The following is a 20,101-nucleotide window of genomic DNA, read 5'->3' as shown; positions in this document are numbered from 1 at the left end:
GATGCCTTAATACAGCTCAGCATCAATATTGACAGGCGACTGCGAGAAAGAAAGGCTGAGAAGATGGAAATGCCATTGTCCAGTCCTTCTCGGGTTTCACCCGTTGACCCTACTCCTATGGAGGTAGGAACGATACGCCCACCTTTATCGACTACTAAACGAGCCAGGAGAAGATCCGAAAACCTCTGCATGTACTGCGCCTCCTCGGATCATTTGATAAGCGTCTGTCCCCTTGTCCGCAAAAAAGACGGTGAGTGTTCACATGTCTTGCTGGGGGGTTTAACGACTTCCTTTTCTAATCCCTATCTCTTTATTCATTTGACACTACAGTGGGACCAAATTAGGATCACCACCAAGGCTATGATCGACACATGATCTTGTGGGAACTACATCGATACTCGTTTTGTTACCTTAAATAAAATACCTATTATTTCAAAACCTAAACCTGTCTCTGTTAGTTTCATTAACGGTATCCCGTTATCTTCTGGTCCAATCACCAATCAGACACAAGCACTCCTTGTTACTGCTAACGAGTCTCATGCGGAGACAACCACTTTTGATGTATTACCTTCACCACATTTTCCCATTATTTTGGGACTTCCCTGGTTACACATACATCAACCAACCATTGATTGGAAGACACGGACTCTAACCTTCCCTTCTCACTATTGCGAGATCACGTGTAACCTCCAATCATATAAAAAAATCCTGTCTATGGTGTCAGATGAAATTACACCACCACCATGCTACCAGGATCTGTCAGAAGTCTTCCTTGAGAAAAACGCTCAAGTGTTGCCTCCCCATAGGGACTATGATTGTTCTATTGATCTACTCCCTAATAGCAAATTACCTTTCGGTCATGTTTATCCTCTTTCTCAGGATGAACTTTCTCATCTCAAGGAATACTTGGATGAGAATTTAGCGAAAGGGTTCATCAGACCCTCTACTTCTTCCACAGCTGCAGGACTTTTCTTTGTCCGCAATAAGGATTCAAGTCTTAGGCCTATTATTGACTATAGGCAATTAAATACCATTACGATAAAGGATCGCTATCCTTTACCTCTCATTCCTGAACTCATTGAACAAGTGCGCGGAGCTACCTACTTCTCTAAATTGGACCTAAAAGGGGCATACAACCTAATCCAAATCCGTGACGGGGATGAGTGGAAAACAGCATTCAGAACCAGATACGGATTATTCGAATATCTTGTGATGCCTTTCGGGTTGTGTAATGCTCCCGCAGCTTTTCAGCGATTCATAAATGACATCTTCAGAGACTTACTTAATGTTTGTGTTGTGGTATATCTGGATGATATACTCATTTATTCTCAATCTTTGTCTGAACATATAAAACATGTAAGACTTGTGCTGTCCAGATTACTCGCACACAATTTATACGTAAAATTAAAAAAATGCCTATTTCATAAAGAAGAAGTACTATTCCTAGGATACATCATATCTAAGAACGGAATCAAAATGGATATGAGCAAGATATCGTGTATTCTGGATTGGCCTGTACCAACAACTCGTAAAGCATTACAACGATTCCTTGGATTCTCAAACTTCTATAGGAAGTTCATCAAGAACTTCTCTGCTATTGTGAGACCTCTCACACAACTTACAAGTGTAAAGAAACCATTTAAATGGTCTGAAGAAGCCAATGGAGCTTTCCGCTTGTTAAAATCAAGCTTCACTTCCGCTCCCATACTACGCCATCCAGACCCATCCCTCCAATATATACTGGAGGTAGATGCGTCAAATATGGCAGTAGGAGCAGTTCTCTCCCAACGACCAACAAATACTTCACCACTTCACCCAGTTGCTTTCTTCTCTAAATCATTAAGCAACCCAGAGGTGAATTACCCAGTGGGTGAAAAAGAGTTGCTTGCCATAAAACTGGCACTAGAGAATTGGCGACATCTACTTGAAGGTACTCGATTGCCAATACTCATATATACAGATCATAAAAATCTCCAATACCTTCAGACTAACAAGACCCTTTCCCACCGGCAGGTATGTTGGTCACTATTCTTCCTAAGATTCAACTTCCTAGTGACCTACACGCCTGCAGACAAAAACAAAAAAGCGGATGCGCTATCACGATTAACCGAAGATAACTGCGCCGAAATCCCTTCATTTCCTATAATACCCTATGATCGTATTGTTGGTGTTGTTCGCTCCCTGAAGGAAGAGATTCTGCACAGTATAGGACTGGATTCACCTCCACCACAACTAAGTGCTGATGCAGAAGGCTTACTCTACTTTAACGACAAACTCTACATACCTCCTAGTATGCGTACCAAGATCTTGGAATTATCACATGACGTACCTATGGCAGGACATATGGGTATGACTAAGACATTTAATTTGCTCACCAGGCAGTTTTGGTGGCCTGATATGAAAACGTCTGTACAAAAGTTTGTTTCCTCATGTGACATCTGTGCAAGGTCCAAAATTGACACTACAAAACCATCTGGTCTACTTTGCAGTCTACCAATACCCCAGGTTCTATGGGAAGTTGTATCCTTGGACTTTATAGTAGAATTACCACCTTCCAGGGGATTTAATACCATTCTAGTGTCAGTGGACCATCTGACAAAGATGGCACATTTCATTTCTATTCGCAGACTACCTTCATCTAAACAAACAGCGGAATTACTAGTGAAACATGTGTTCAAGCTACATGGAATTCCAAAGACTCTTCTATCTGACCGAGGTTCACAGTTCATCTCCAAGTTCTGGCAAGCTCTATGTCATATACTACGTATTGAGCGAAAACTCACTTCTCCTTACCATCCTCAGACCAACGGACAAACTGAAAGAGTCAACCAGTGCATTGAACAATACCTACGTTGCTACACCTCATACCTACAGGATGATTGGATGGACCTCCTCCCTCTGGCAGAATTTGCTTATAACAATGCAACCCACAGTACTACTAAGCAGAGTCTGTTCTACTTAAACTATGGGTTTCATTCAACACTTCTTCCACCACGCATCCTTCCATCAAGTAACCCAGTAGCCTCAGATTATCTTACCCAAATAAAAGACTCTCTGGGTTTACTTAACACCACCATCTCACATGCTCATAGCCAACAAAAAAGGTATTACGACCTTCGTAGAAAACCTTCTCCTCAATACGCTATTGGGGATCTCGTTTGGCTATCTACAAAAAATTTGAGGTTAAAGATACCCAGTAAAAAGCTTGGACCTCTATTTCTCGGATTTCTCTTAGAATACATCCCATCTTTCACGTGTCGTTACTGAAACCACGTTCCCAACCAAGGAATAAGGCCTACCATCTCGCCTCCACCTCCAGTACAAGTTGAAGGCGGAGAGGAATTTGAGATTAGGGAGATTTTGGATTCTCGTATCCACAGAGGAAAACTCCAATATCTCATAAGATGGAAGAACTATGGACCCCAAGACGACACCTGGTTGGATACTTCTAACGTTCACGCACCCAGGCTTATATGAAGGTTTCACTCCAAATACCCGGAGAGACCAGTGCTATAGGCCTTCCGGAGCCGGCCTTAAGGGGGGGGGGGTACTGTAAGATTCTGGTACCTTCGGTACCTTTATAGGTCATTTCCTTCTTCATATTGCGTCCCACCTTTTCAGCTAGGTGGAACGCATATACCTTTAAGCCGCATAATGTCATCACTAAGCGCCGCTCTGAGCGGCTATTTCAATCGCCGGCTTCTCTCTCACAAATTGTTGGTTCAAACCGCATGGTATACAGCCTTGTCTTACGCTGCCGGAGCCTCCAGCTATTGCCATACCTGGATAGACCGGAACCTCGCTATTGATCCCATATCTCGCTACCCGATCATTCACTCATTACCGGACCCTTCAGCTTACTAATCTAACTAGTGATAAGTACCCCACAGGGGATTCCTTCCTATCAAACTTACACTATCTACTTCTGCATACTAAGGACTGTTACTATCTATGCATTACTATTTCTATCATCTGCACTGTTACATAGATTGCTAGCTCTTGAGTCTACTACCATCTATATCCTTGCACTAAGTTAGCCTCTCTTGTACACTCCATCTGCTGTCCCCTACCACCTGTTATTGCACATGATTGCTAACCTATCTACCATCATCTACAACTCTCCTGAACATTACTATTGAGTACTCATCATTGCTATCACAACTCATGCCTGTCCTTTCAGCACATCACCTCTATACTATCATATACAATCTATCACTCCAGGAACATCTTATTGAGTGTTTGTATATTGTATGCTGAAGCAGTCTGGCCACAATGATGAGTCTGGAGAGTTGGACATGGTGATTCAACACATCTCTACACGACTACTGAGTGGAGATTCTGCAGCTGCAAATCCAACTCTCTAAACAAACGCTAGAGCGTTACACACAGACTGACACCCAAACAGACAGGTCCCCACATAGAAAAACACTTACCATTCCGGATGGCGTGGGGAGCCTTCTCTAGCGACCAAACCGCTGTACTGAGGACAGGGAGTGTCGCAGCCAGGACGCAGTGGACTGCGGTGCGAAACCGCAAATGGCGTCCGGTGAGGTAGCCACCTCACAGGCAGCATCCCTGCAGCGAACAGGGATGGGTCGTTCAATATGCCAGGGAAACCTGAGCTGAATGCTCGATGGCAGGCTGGGGAATCCCCTGGCTCTCAGCCCTGGGATCCAGGGTGGCCAGTCCGAAACCCAGCTCCGCATGATCATCAAGAAAACTAAACTAATGCTGAGAAAAAAACAGCTAAGTAAAAGAAAGAGAAAAATACTTGAAATAAAATCAAAAAGAGGATAGAAGGCTGAGACTGAAAGCCCCAGCACAGGAACAGCCAGCTACTCCTAAGCTAGGCAATTGAAAACTGAGTTGAGAATGCTGGAAGCAGGGAGGTATTGACTGAGGGGACCGCCCCCTAGGGGTGTGATATGCTAAAAGCTTTGATATAAACAAATCTTGTTGCCTAGCTACTCCTACGGAGCAAAGGTCAATTACCCCATTGGTGAAGATTATGAAGGGGCGGCGACTGTCGGAGGATGTAAGAGAAATTTGGGTTTGTCTCTCCTCTGCCCTTAAAGCATCTGACCACACCAAAATTGGTGTGATAAGAAGCTTTTCCAATGGCAAAATATATCTGGCAAAACCAAAGTCATGAAATGCTCATAGCTTCCGGGATCTTAGGCCATAGAGATGATTGGAGCCATTCTGGTCTCCAATCAGCTCTAGTCAGCTGACGGAACCACCGGCTGCAGTCTAAGGTTACCCGGTGGGACAGGAGAGCCCGAGAAAACCGTGGACGGCGGCGAGGGGGGTGACCCTGCCCACTGCTTATAAAAGCAGTCTAGCGGCTAATTATCTGCTAGGATTGCTTTTACATGAAAGCTGACCACTGCTGTAAAAAACAATACTAGAAAGTGTGTGGTATGCCCACCATTAGACCTATCAGCATCCACCCACTTCTGATGATGGGCATACAAGTAATATTCTTTTTCTTTGTTCAGCCCAAGGGCTGAAGGAAAAATAAGAGCATAGCAGATTCCTCCATTCACATCGATCGATGTTGATGAAGAAATCTCTGCCAAGAAAAGTGTTAAAAAGATATGGCGAAGCATAGGGGAGATCCACCCTCTGTGTCCACCCCATCCCCTATTCTTCACCATATATGTTCTTTTTAACTGCGGTGGTGAAATCACCTCCTACAGCGCTACAATCATTGATTACATAAAGGTGAGAGCAAACGCAATTGCTGCAGCTGATGGGCGTACCAGCAAAGCAAATAATGGTTAACAATAAAACACAGTAACAATAAAACATTACAGTATAACAGTATAATATAAAGTACAGCAAAAGTAGAAAGAGTAGAAAAGTAGAGTAAGCAGAGAAAATTAACTCAATAAAACGACAACTGCAGAGACCAGGTTGGCCAGGACAGGAGGGAAAAAAATAACAGTGTCATACCTAAATTTGCGTTTCCTACAGACACGACATCTTCTTTGGGGTGTTCTTTGGGTAGGGGTACTAGGGAGGACATCCGGAAAATGCCTCATGCAGCTTGCTTACTGCATGGATTGTGAATTTGGGCTACAGCACCTTCTGGATACATGGCTGAGATGATCTCTCCCTGGTATTTTAGGAAGGAGCCACTTCTTCCTGACGCTATGTATAGCACATAAGCGTTCAGCAGAGGAAATTGAAATAAGTATACAGACAGTTTTTTGTACCAGCGTCTAGGGATCGATCAATATCGTTTTTTCGTTGCCGATACCAATATTTAGGCCATCGCATATTGGTATCGGCCGATATAGGCCGATGTTTTGTACATCCTATGTCAGTGTCTGAGACTAGTCTTATCCTCCTCCAACCATAAGGTGGTGATGCTCATGTAAGGGTAAAATTATTTCACATAGCATAATTCCGTTTACAAATGTTATTGAATATGCTACTCACATATGTACAAATTAAAGATGTAAGCAATTCCACATTCGCAGATCTGCTGGCAGATCGGTATCTCTCACCCACTTGCCGTAAGTGATACCCGGGTGATACCGCTCCATTCGGCATCCACTCAATACTGCTCTGTCTCTCACCCGCTCCATCTCCCACCCACCCGATACCGATCCGTCTCTCACTCACTTGCCGTAAGTGACACCCGGGTGATACCGCTCCATCCGGTAAACGATCTCGGAGGTCACACGGTCACGCCGGGCTTTCTGTGAAAAACAGCTCATAAAAATCAAGGGAAGTAAAATTGGCTGTCTCCACCTGAATTCTGGGTTGGCCAGCGCAGTGATGGGGGGGGGGGGGGGGGGGGAGTACGGGCGCTGCAGAAGTGTGAGCTCCCAATCAGGATTTTCAAGCACATCAAGAATGACACTATGGGATCTACGGGTCTGTCTACGAATTATTGGTGGCTGCGGGACACTACCTGTGCTAGCCACCGCACCAGCTTGAACTGCACTTATAGGACTCGCCAAGTGTTACTGCAGTGCTGGCTTGACTATGACCAGGATGTATTAGGCTGCTGGTGCTTGCCAGTTCACGAAAAGGTTGAGCGGCACTAGTACCGACACTGCATACGACAACCCTGCAGTTGTTGCACCTCAGCAACAGAAGAACAGGGTCGGGTTGGGAACAGTGCCGCTGTGGTCTACAGATTTGAATACTGAGCCTGATTCGGACAGTGAGGCTTCCACATAGCTCTCATCTGTCATGCTTAGTATCGTGTAGGCCTCTTCACTACTGTACCTCAGTTTGGACATTTTGGCCAATAAATTTATAGGTACCTAGTGTGACTCTCAGGTAAAAAAGCACCTGATTATCAAGGACTGTTTGAACCGCTAACAAAAAATGTAACTGCTAGTGCTGGCAGAGATTAGGCCCGACTCTGCTAACGCTGCTGTTTAGTGTGCTGTGTATTGGGAGTGACAGTAATCTGCTGATTCTGGACTGGGTGGGGGGGGGGGGGGGTTGGGGGCTAAAACGCATGTACTGGCAGGTGTTGGGGCTGATTATGCTAACGCTGTGTTTTGGGAACACTAAACTATTGGGAACACTAGTATAGTTCTGATCAGATCAAAGATATTGATCCGTTCAGATACAATATTAGTAATGTACCTGGACCTGATGACTGATTGGCTCTAAACCAAATCAGAACATCGCGGAGACAGCAGGGGCGTGTGTAATTCGTGCAGCTGAGTAAGTCTGCCGCAGTATTTCTGCGGCGGGCAGTCGGCAACTGGTTAAGGTAGGCTCGGTCAGACAAACTTAAATTTTTTTGTGTACTGAAAGGCATATCCCTTGAAAATGTTGATTTTTTTTAGAAATCATCCTTTGTCCAGAGGTCTCTGTCTGTGAGAAAGACACTTGTGGCACAGTAATTAACAGTATTTAGTGGGTACACAGTGGCATATATGTGCAGTGTACTCTGGTTCAAAGATAGCATTTTCTGTAGACAGCTCTTTATAGGAACCCAAAGTATGTGTATATAAACACATATGCCAACTCTGCATGTTCTTAATGTGAGTGTGTATTATTTAGATTTCTAGATATTATGCATTTTCTAGTGCAATGGTTGTAATTTTCCAACCAACCCTTAGGTTGTAAAACAACATGGCCATTACGAATCTGTTAAATGAAAAAGGTCACAGTGTGTCAGCTTCATAAATAAACAAATATTTCTAGGCTAAAAATTGTGCATGCTTGCAAACTGAAAATTGTCAATAAGCAATGCATCAAAAACCATTACAAGCCATTAATTCAGTGTTAAACTAAAAATACAACTCAAAAAATGTTCTTCTACCTCTGGCTTTATGGTCATATCAAATGCATATTAGGCATTTATTCATCTATGTGCATCCTGATTTCATATGTATATGTTTGCATGAAAGGGGTCCTTTGATTTCGTTTTAGACCCTTTTTCCAGTGATGCACCTTTGCCACGCTGGAATGCACCCTTCCAGCGGGACAAAAGCGCATCAAAAATATTTCCCTTAAAATCTTATGAGACTTATTCCATCATTGTGCTGCGTTTACGCTATGGTTTTTAAAGATGCACCTTCCATTGAAGTCAATGGGAAACGCACCAAAAACTCACCCAGGGTTCGTTTTTAGGTGCGTTTTTGAGTAATTGTGCTGGTTACTAAAAGGCGGGCATCCGCCAGCGTCCTTAACCAGTAAAAAGCCGTTTGGTAAGGATCCGGCACGTTCCGGCTTCCTTAACAATGGTACGTAAACAATGCCCCACGCACAGCCCCCCATTCTTGATGGCCATCAGTAGTGAGGGAGTACAGTCTTCCTTCTGTGAGGCTCTAGGGGTCGAGCCTACGCTGCTGGAGGCGCGCTCCCGCCCCCCGCTCGTTCACGGACCCCCCCGATGTCCGACGGGCACTCGCGATTGTCCGTTACAGCGGGAGAAAGGCAGGTGGCTAATGTAAACAAAGCCGCCTGTCATTCTCCCCTGTGTAAGAATAGTGATCATACGGTTCTTATGCAGAATCGTATATCTCTGTTCTTACACCACAAACCACATCAAATCACAGTTAGAAGCATGCCCCTAGGGACACACTTAACCCCTCCTTCTCAAATAAAGTTAACCCCTTCCCTGCCAGTGTCATTTTTACAGTAACAGTGCATATGTATAGCACTGATTACTGTAGTAATGTCACTGGTAACCCCAAAAGTGTAAAAAATGTCAGTCAAGGGTCTGATCTGTCCGCCGAAATGTCGCAGTCCCGCAAAAAAAAAATCGCAGATCACCGCCATTACTTACGCCAAAACAACAAAAATTACAACAATTTTTCCCTTAGTTAGTAAACGCAATAACTTTTGCGCAAACCAATCAAAATACGCTTTTTGCAATTTTTTTTACCAAACATATGTAACAGAAAACAAATTGGCCTAAAATGTTAAAAAATTTTGATTTTTAAATTTTTTTGGGGGAATTTCATATAAAAAAAGTGAAAATATTGTTATTTTTGCAAAATTGACGCACTTTTTTGTTTATAGCGCATGATCAAAAAAAAAATCGCACAGGTGATCAAATACCACCAAAAGAAGGCTCTGTTTGTGGGAAAAAAAGGACATCGTCGCACGACCGCGCAATTGTCCGTTAAAGTCACGCAGTGCCGATTCGCAAAATAGGCTGCAGTGTGAAAGCAGTGTTTATTATTGTCTGATATTTTACTTGTGATGGAGATTTTGCAGCATCATACTAACACATAGATAACTTCTACTTTAAAAAGAGAATCTGCAAGTTTGACAGAAAAAAATCCTGCAGCCAGGTGTCACTTCACTGAGCTTAAGCAGTGGCAAAGACAGGGTTATTCATGTTAATCGCTTGACGCATAACCATTCAAAGAGAACACACACAGTTCCAGCTATGATGGCCTTGTGCTTTATTTACAACCATACAAATTTTACTGAACTTAAAATTAAAAGATCCTAACAAATACAAACCCACCTATTTAAAAGTCAGCTTGAAAAAGAGCACTAGCAAATCCTAAATCTTAATCTATATAACAAAATAATGTTTTCTTTTATGTAAATGGATAATGGAATTTTACTTTGCTCAATAAAACTGGAGAGAAAATTTACAGACAAAACTGGAGGTTCACATTAAATGGAATAACTATTGATTTGTTACATACCTGTTCATAGTAAAACTCTCTCCTTTCCACCTCATTTTCAGCTTCATTTAATGTTAGACACCACTGCAATTCAGCAGCTTTAGACAATCTAAGGACTTCTGATAGATCACGACCTTCACCTGGCTTTTCTAAGAAAAAAAAAATCACTGAATAAGAATTGAGAATTTTTGGACAGTACTGTATATCCTTTTTTCCATGCCCTCTTACACACTCCTCAATAGCTAGTGGCTTGGAATTTTAGCTTAACTGGATGTGCCGCAAGATTATGAATTCTTCTTAAAAATTATTAGTTTGTTTCTAATTTGACAATGCAGGCTGCTTATCTGGAAACTTGTTGGTGAATAAACATCTCATGTTGGTGTGCGGGACAGGTGTCACTAGCGCTCTCATGCCAGGCAAGTCAGTGAAACAAACTGCCAGAACTTGTTCCTGCACTGGGCTCGGCTGTGGGACTCAGCCTTGATTCACCAGGACACTGAGACCTAAATTAAATCCTGGGCGTCCCGACAAATCGGTGACAGTTGGGAGGTATGAGCTTTCTGACGTCTTGCGCCCCCCTAAGGTGGCAGAAAGACAGGGTCCGGTCGCAAGTGCAAACTTTGGGACCCTGGTATTTCCTCCTCTGGGAAACAATAATTCTTGCTATAACTAAAATCCCCAAAACCACTATGTTTCAAATGTAAACTACATCCCAACACATCACCTTTAGTTTTTTTTTTTTTAAATTAACTTTTGGCACAAGAATGAGCCCATGATGTTTGAAGTGAGCTTCTCCAATCCCTCAGTGGTAGCCTTTCAAAGCCCACTGTACCTCTTAAAAGCCCCTGTTAAACCCATTGACCCCCAATACATTGAGCTGAAATGGCAAAATTTCAGTGAAGTGAAAACGCTCATTCTACGTTTTTAAATTTGTGGTTGTCCTTATCATTTCTGTAAGAAAAGGTAAACAAAAAAAAAAAACAAAAAAAAAATGCTTCCGTTTACTTCTCAGAATCATCCTGTAGTACAAAAAAAAACAATTATATATATATATATATATATATATATATATATATATATATATATATATATATATATATATATATATATTGTGACAGGAAGTCAGGTAAATCTGTGAGTGTTGTCACAGATGGGAGATACACTTCTGCTGGGTTTAGACAATTCACCAATTACTATAGGGTGTCGGCTGCAAAGGTAGCCAGGAAGGTTTAAGAAAGCTGAAAAACCTTCAGCTATTCAGAATGAGGAAATTAAGGCCTCTATAAGTTGTCCAGAGGAAGTCTATTGATTACTGCCTCCTGAAGCTGTGTGAGTATAGGAGAGGAATGCCTCCTGAAGCGATGTGCGCTGAGGAGGGTAAAAAGACTGAAGACTTCTCAAGGTGAGGTCTTGGATTGTTTTCTATGTGAGGAGAAAAACAAATGGATGTTTTCTATGTGAAGAGAAAATCAAAGGGACATTTTCTGAGTGAAGAGAAAATAAATGGACTATTGATGGTCTGCTGTATGATCAGCCAAGTCTGCCCAACAGTAGGTTGGGGACAGATTCCTTAGGTAGGTTCCTGTGTGTGAAGGTAGCCGCCCACAGTGGCAAGGATTTATTTTGTGTTTTATTTTTTTTTTTTTTAAATCAGGCAAAAACTTTATTAAAGATGTCAAACAAAACATCAACACACAAAAAAAAAAGAACAGAAATACAGAGTCCAGAATACGTACAGTACTCAAGTGCATGAAAAAACTTGCAGTAATAGCATACATATTTACCAACATAGATCCCCATATGTGACAGGAAAACATACAATAGTCCGACCCAACTGCCCCGCACCCCCACCAGATACAGCAACCTCAAGCAGAGCAGACAGTGATCTTTCGTGTAACAATGGTCCCCGGGCCTCACCTCACCCCCGCCAAAAGATTGTTCAGAACCAACTCCACCGGGGCAAGCCCCGGCACAGCCAGCCACGGAGCCCACAGGCGGTCAAATTTACCCACGCTGCCCCTATGTTGATATATATACTTCTCTAATCTAAGTGTGTCACCCATAGCCGCAACCCATTCCTTAACCAGTGGGGCCCTTGGTGAAATCCATCGCCTCAGTATCAATTTCCTTGCCTGAAACAGAGCTCGCCCGATGGCCTGCAGGGCCAGCTCCGGGGCCTGAACTCCCCCAAGAACACCCAACAGACAAACCTTAGGGTCCTCCGGTATCGTAACCCCGAAGGCCCCCGAGAGCGTCGAGAGTACTCCCTTCCAATAGACATGAAGTTTGGGGCAGCGCCATAGAAGATGCATTAAGTCTCCGTGGTCCCGCATACATCGACCACAGGTGGGAGAATCTCTCCTCCCCATCCTGAACAGCCGGGCTGGTGTGTAATGAGTCCTGTACAAAATGTATAGTTGAGACAATCTCTGAGCCACATTCAGAGAGCTCAGCTGCACAGCCTGTAGAGCCTCCTCCCATTGTTCATCCTCAAATACCCCCACATCCGCCTCCCACCGGGGAACCACTCGAAGAGGGTGTCGATCCATGAAGGAGCTCATTAGTAGAGAATAACAATGGGAAATAAACCCCCTAAAATCAGAAACCGTAGACATAAAATGAAATATCGGGGCGGGAAAGTGAGTCCAAAGATCATCCCCCCCCTGGGCCTTAACGGCATGTGCCAACTGTACATAATAAAAGTGCATGGACCTGGGGAGACGAAATTCCTCCCGAAGTGCAGCAAAAGATCTGAGCACCCCACCGCTGAATATATGTGTCATATGAGAGATGCCATGTCCCAGCCACTTAGCTCCGTACGGCAATCCAGCCAGCTCCGGGTATCTGGCATTCTTCCAGATAGGGCTATAGTCCGTATATCCCAGTACCTGCTGCAGCTGACGAGCCTTGTTCCAGGTCTTTTGCATAAGGACATAGGTCGGATAGCGCTTACTAGACTTCCCGAATCGCAAGGATTCCAATTGGGCCGCCACATCTCCCCTGCCCACAATGTGGGCCACAAGGCCTGCAATTGACCCCTCTCCCTTCTCACTCATGACCCGTGCAATATGCTGAAGTTGGGAGGCTAAGTAGTACAGCCAGGGATTTGGAACTGCTAGACCACCAAGCTCCTTAGGTCGCTGAAGGTGCTCCAACTTTATACGAGGGCTCTTGCTCAGCCACAGAAATGATCTAAAAATGGTATTGACAATCTGGAACAGTCTCAGGGGGACCACGACCGGGGAGTTGTGAAGGGCGTAGAGCAGCTGGGGCATGAGAATCATTTTTATGAGGTTGGCCCTGCCCACCAGTGACATGCGCAACCTCGACCAGACCTTTATCTTATCCCTAAAGCGGGCGAGGAGGGGAGATAGGTTAAGACGGGCAAAGTCTAAGGGCTGTGGGGTCACCTGCACCCCCAAGTAACGAAACTCAGTGGAGACAGGAATCCCCGTTACCCCCACTTCCTGGGAACCCTCGGGATCATCGAGCAGCATCAAGGAGGATTTGGACCAATTAATAAGCAGGCCCGAAAACGAGCCAAACGTAGTAATAACCTCCATAGCCTCCTTCAGAGAACCAGAGGTATCGCCTAACAGAAGCATGGTATCATCCGCGTATAGCATGATCTTTTCCTCCAAGGGGCCGTATCGGAATCCCACTATGTTCTGATTGGACCTAATCAGGGCAGCTAGAGGCTCTATCGCCAGGGCAAAGATTAAGGGGGACAGGGGGCACCCCTGCCTAGTTCCCCTAAACAAGGAGAAGGGATGGGACACCCTACCACCCTCCCGGATAGCGGCCACCGGGGCCTGGTACAACAGTTTTACCCATGAAATAAAGTTCTCACCAAAGCCAAACTTGGACATGACCACCCACAAGTAGTCCCACTCTACACTGTCAAATGCCTTTTGCGCATCGAGTGATAGCAATGCCCTACTGCCCCCATTGTCTGCCGGGGATTGTATGTTCAGGAATAAGCGGCGCAGGTTAATGGACGTCGACTTGTGTGGCATAAAGCCCGATTGATCAGCATGTACAATAGAAGCAACTACCCGGTTAAGTCGCAGCGCAAGAGCCTTCGCCAGGATCTTAATGTCACTCTGCAGGAGCGAGATAGGACGGTAGGACCCGGGGTCCAGACCGTCCTTCCCCGGCTTCAAGAGGAGGATAACATTAGCCCTACACATAGAAGGTGGCAACCTCATATTCCGCTTGGCCTCCAAAAAGGCCTCCAGAAGATGCGGCAACGTCTCCTCCGCATACTCCTTGTATACCTCCATTGGCAGCCCATCCTCCCCCGGAGCTTTACAGTTAGGGAAGGAAGCCGACGCAGTCTGAAGCTCCTTCAGGGTAAGGGGAGCCTCCAGTTCAGCTCTCTCCAGATCTGACAGGCAGGGCAGGGAGATGGCATCTACATACTCCGAGAGTTCAGCAGCAGTGTGTCCCTGTCTAGACTGGTATAGGGTAGCGTAAAATGCCCTCAACACCTCCATAACCCGATCCGGGGTGTTCACAACCCGGCCCCCATCACCCATGAGTGCCCCAATGGAAGGCGACGTTTGATGAGAGTGGGCAATCCTGGCCAACAACCTGCCCGTGGTTTCCCCCTCCTCATAGTACGCCTGCCGTTGAAAAAACCTCCTACGTTCAGCCCCAGAGGAATTTATACGAACCAGAGCCTCCTGAGCAGCCAGCCAGCCCTCTCGGTTAGTCTCAGATGGGTCCGCAATGTAGCGGGCCTCCAGCTGAGTCGCCAAACCCTCAGCCTGCTCCCCCAGAGCCGCCGTGTTCCTCTTGATGGCCTGTACCTCCCTGATGAATAAACCCCGTAGATAGGCCTTAAAAGCTTCCCACTGTACACCCCGCCCACCCGCAGCATCATGTACCTGCCAGAACTCCCACATAGCCTCTCTAAGCCTATCATGTGAGGGGAACAAGTGCAACCAGAAGGCATTAAGTTTCCACGGCGCCCTCTGCAGGGTAGCGGAGGGGCGCACAGCTAGACACAGCACCAGAGGGGAATGATCTGAGACCCCCCTGGGGGCATATTCAACCTTGTCAACATATCTAATGGCAGAGGAGGAGCAGAGGCACAAATCGATACGTGATAAAGAGGTGTGGGTTTTGGAAAAGCAGGAGAAAACCCTGGTCCCCGGGTTGCGGAGTCGCCAGATGTCCGTCCAACCCACTTCCTCAGCGAATTTCGCCAAGGCCGATCGGCCCATGCCTCCACTCCCCAGTGCAGAAGAATGTCGGTCCAGCTGCGCGTCCAATACACAATTAAAGTCCCCCAGTACATAGACCGGAACCTCCGGGTGGCTCAGAGTATAGGATACAAGCTGACGAAGGACCTCCCCATGGAACGGGGGAGGAATATAAATAAAGGCCAGAATACAGTGTAAGGTATACAATTTACAGTATAGAAATACAAACCGTCCCTCCCCGTCAACTAGACTATGATGTTCCTGAAAGTCAAGGGACCGATGGACTAACACACTCACCCCACGAGAGTAGGAGGTGTGCGTGGAGTGGTATTCCCAGCCCGCCCAGGCATAATGCAACCAGGATCGCGACTCAGCATCCAGGTGAGTCTCCTGTAACGAACAGATGGCCGGAAAATGCCTGCGCAGGGTCGAGGAAACCATGGAACGCTTAAGTGGGTCCCTCAGCCCCCTAACATTCCAGGAAATAACCGGGACAGCCGTCATGGTGGGCGACAGAGCAGCACAAGCCCTGGCGGGGCTGGGACACCGATCAGCGGACATCGTACAAGACAGGGTACAAAATAGGGATCTTGGCTGTCACCAGGTAAACACATAGTAAAGGTACAATTCGGACTCCAATTCAGGGAGGTCAACAGGACCATCCAACTAAACAGTGCAAAAGACCGAGCACCGTGCCGAGGGCGCCCCAACCAGCCACACAGAGTCCAACTGCCAAGGCCCTCGGACACCGGTGTCGCAGACATAGTCCCTGGGGAGCACCCCAGCTCAGCCTCCCCTCCCGTGTAGAGGACAACAGGTCTCATCCACACTGGTGAGGAAGTCATATACTGTCCAAAAGGGGATGAGAAAAATTACCCCCCACAGAAAAATAAAAAAGGGAGGTGAGGGAGAAGGAAAAAAAAAACCCAAAGAAAACCATCCAAAAAGGGGGAAAGAAGTCACAAGTACTTACAGGAACCCAAGTTTCTGCGGAATGGACAGAACCTTACAGCTCCAAGCTAGCAAACAGTAGTTCGAGTCCCAACGGTCTCCAGGATATTAGCACCTGCAAAACAGGGGTAGAACAGGGGAAAGAAAAAACAAAAACAGGGGGTAGCAGGAGAGAGGAAAAAATCACAGGTACTTCCATCTCCAGGCCGGGGGCAGAGCCCCCCAAACAGCATCCACCGGGTCATCATCGCAAAAGGGCACCTGAGAAGAATCCTCAGGCCACACCATCTTCCGGAGGCATCTGACGAGGACGAAGGGAATGCTCATTGTGGTCAATCCACGAGGAAGCTTCCGACGGATCCTCAAAGAAATGATGTTGACCCCCAGCAATAATACGGAGCTTCGCAGGATACAGCATGGCATAAGAGGCATGTAGTTTCTGCAGACGCTGTTTGACCGCGAAGAATTTCGCCCTGCTCCTCTGCACTTCAGCGGAGAAATCCGGGTAGAACGAGACCCTCACCCCATTGTACTGTATATCCCGCCGCTCTCTCGCCAGTCTCAGGATAGTCTCTTTGTCTCTATAATTAAGCAAGCGGGCAAGCATGGTCCTCGGCGGGCGGCCCGGTTGCAGGGGACGAGGGGGAACCCTGTGGGCCCTCTCAACGGCATAAAGAGGGGAGAATGCATCCCCACCAAAGGTTTCCTTGAGCCAAGAGTCCACAAAGTCCGTGGGGTCCCTCCCCTCCACTTTCTCAGGCAGACCCACAATGCGGACATTGTTCCGCCGAAGGCGGTTCTCAACATCCTCAGCCCGCTGTTCTAGGGCCCTGGTCATGCCAGCAGTATGGCGGGACTCCCTGGTCAGGGGGGGTAGCTGGTCCTCCAAGTCACTCACTCTCCCCTCCACAGCCGTGGTGCGCTCCCTGACCTTCTGGAGGTCTTGCCGAAGAAGGGACACCGCTTCTGTCAGGCCCCCAAATTGCTTTTTGAGGTGGTCTACATTGTTGTTGCATCTGTTTACTGCCCGCAGGATATCTGCAAGGGTGGGCTGCTCCTCCACTTCCCCGTCACCCTGCTCCATCTCCTCCTCACCCTCAACAGCACAGTCTTCCACTCCAGGGCCACCCACACCCGGGCTGACAGGGCCAGAAGCACCCGCACTGGTACTGGCATCTGGGGGTCTCCCTTTCCCCACCGAGCCAGGGGACTTCTGTGCATAGTAGCGCATATCGCGCTGCGGCTCTTTGGGTGGGTGTTTCGGGGGCTTGGTGGACTTACTGGAGGTGGCGGGCTTCTCGGATCCTCTCGTCCGCTGCGGCAGGCCGTGCGCGGCGCCATCTTGGGGCCCAGACATCCCGGAGTTCTCCCGCAATTTGCGGCGGAGCATCGCCCGAAGGCCAGCCGGAGGGAGCACAGGTGTGTGCCCGACGGTACAAGGATGTTGTCGGTACCCGGTGAGCAGCTTTGGAGACCGGGGAAAGGATCGGTGTTCGGATCAGAGCGGGAGCTCAGTGAGATGCGTCCTCTCACATGCCGTTCCTGGCCACGCCCCTTGTGTTTTATTTTTATTAGTGATGTTTTGATGCTTGCACTTGTGTGAAGAAAATTGCAAGAATAAAACCATACACTGTTGTTTGCAATCACTTTCTCGGCTATCTCCCTGTGTAACGAACCCCCCCAAGGGGTCATCCACACCCGCCACCGAGCTAATCCCTCACATATGGTGGAGGTATGCATTGGGCAGAAGCAGAGATCCCTGCTGTTCTATGAACTTTGTCTGGTGCATGAGACTGTGTGTGCAGGAGAGGAGATCTGTGTGTGCAGGAGAGGAGATCCTGCAAGATAGAGAAAAACTACTTGTTTTAAAGAGACAGTGGTCTGCTGGACTTTGAAAAATGTATTGTGAAGTTATTGAAGATGGGGCGGTCAAAGCGCCTGAAAGAAGCAAAGATAGCTGAAATGAGAGACCGAATTCTATGGATGGAGGGGATGTTACCGCCTGAACGAGCCCCATCCATGCCTGAACAGAGTCTGCTAAAGAGAAAGGTTGTTGTCCCTAGCAATACTGGTGCAAATGGACCAGTTATGGAGACACAGTGTTCTCAGATGGAAAGTAAACCCAAAATGGAGGAGATGCTGAAACAATGGAGCTTTGCAGCTAAACAGCAGAAAAATGCAGGCTGGAAACAGACGCCAGCAGCAAATGGAGGCCATCGGTTTGGAAACCGAGTATGTGTGCAGGGCTGAGCTGGATGCCTTGCAACGGAAAATGGAAGAAAAGGAACAAGCCCTGGAGTTGCTTAGGATGGAGCATAGAAACTTGCAGGCTCAGGTGCTACAGTGGGAAGAATCCACTGCTCTTCTTTTTTCCGAGTTACAAAAACGTAGAGAGACTATAATGGAGAAAGATATCATCCTCATGGAAAAGGAATTGAAGTTCAGACTTTGCAGGAGCAAAGTATGGGTGATATGTTGGAGTTGCGTAATCAGCTGGCACAAAGTCTTCAGTCTTTAGAAGCTACAAAAAAAGACCTGCAGGATGTGCAGGAACAGAATGTCTCTCTGAAAACTACCTGGTCTCTCAGCTACAAGGAGAAAAATGAGAGAGAGGCTAAATTACTGAGTACTGTGTATGAGCTCACCAATTTGAGCAATGTGGTAGATGAATTATGTACAGACTGTGAAAGTTGGAAAGATGAAGCCCAACGTGTCCAGCAGCAGCTAAAGAAGAAAGAAGCCTGTGTGGCAGAATTACATTCTCATTCCCAGAAACTAGCCAATGAGGTGAAGGCTCTTAGGCAGGGAAAAGGAGATTCTGAACACTAGAGAAAAAAAGTAGAGGCACAGCTGCAGGAATTGCAAGTCAAAGTATCAGAAGGTGACCAATTGTGTGCTAAGCTGTCAGAGAAGGCAAACCGACTGCAGGTTGAGTTGGACAATGTCACAAATCAGCTTTCTCAAGCAGACAGCAAATCTAGAGAAATTGCCAAAGATTTCTCTATCTTGGAATCGCAGCTGCAAGACACTCAGGAACTCTTACAGGATGAGAGATGTCAAAGGCTGAGTTTTAGCACAAAACTCGAACAAATGGAAGATGAGAAAAATGGCGTCCTGGAACAATTAAAAGAGGAGGAGGAAGCAAAGAAAAACCTATCAGAGCAAGCCACAACACTGCAAGCTCAGATAGCAGATATGAAAAAACGAATGGAAGAAAGCGTTGGTTCATTAGAAAATGTTGAAGATGTGAAAAAGAAGTTTGATCAGATGCTTGGTGAGGAGAAGACTGTCTGCAAAATATGCAGAAGAACGTGACCGTGCAGAAGCGGAGGCACGTGATAAAGAGAGCAAAGCCCTGTTCTTGGCTTGCTCCTTGGAGGAAGCTCTAGAGTGTAAGGTTGAACTAGAAAGAGTTAACAAACAGCCATGTACAGAAATGGAAGATTTGGTCAGCTCCAAGGATGATGTTGGGAAAAGCATTCAGGAGCTAGAAAAGTCTAAGCGAGCCTTAGAACAGCAAGTAGAAGAGATGAAGATTCAGTTGGAAGAACTTGAAGAGGAATTATAGGCAACAGAGGATCTGTCACAAAGAGGGGATAGTGGGCCTGATGCAGTTTATAAAAAGATCAGTGTTTTGGGGTCTGTCCTGAGTGAGCATCAGAAATTTGATGACATGTTGTTTGAATCACCCCTCTGGAATAAACAGTTCCTGTCAATGAAGATGACAGAAACAGTTTCATCCTGAAGCTTGAAGATACAGAGAATTGGCTATATGAAGATGGAGAGGATCAGCCAAAACAAGTGTATATAGACAAGCTAATG

General features: G+C 46.3%; 1 protein-coding gene across 1 annotated transcript in view; it reads right to left on the bottom strand.

The window, feature by feature from the left end:
- Positions 1 to 20,101, bottom strand: part of ZFYVE26 (zinc finger FYVE-type containing 26) — a 1,347,068-nt gene that overhangs the window by 428,655 nt on the left and 898,312 nt on the right. Inside the window, exon 28 of the mRNA XM_082275187.1 lies at positions 10,143 to 10,270. Coding sequence (XP_082131313.1) covers positions 10,143 to 10,270 — 128 coding nt within the window. The remainder of the gene's footprint in view (positions 1 to 10,142; positions 10,271 to 20,101) is intronic.

This window comes from Pelophylax lessonae (genome assembly GCF_965119305.1).
Source record: "Pelophylax lessonae genome assembly, chromosome: 13".
NCBI classification, from domain to species: domain Eukaryota; kingdom Metazoa; phylum Chordata; class Amphibia; order Anura; family Ranidae; genus Pelophylax; species Pelophylax lessonae.
Note: the sequence above shows the minus strand (reverse complement) of the source record. Positions and strands in the feature narration are given on the sequence as shown.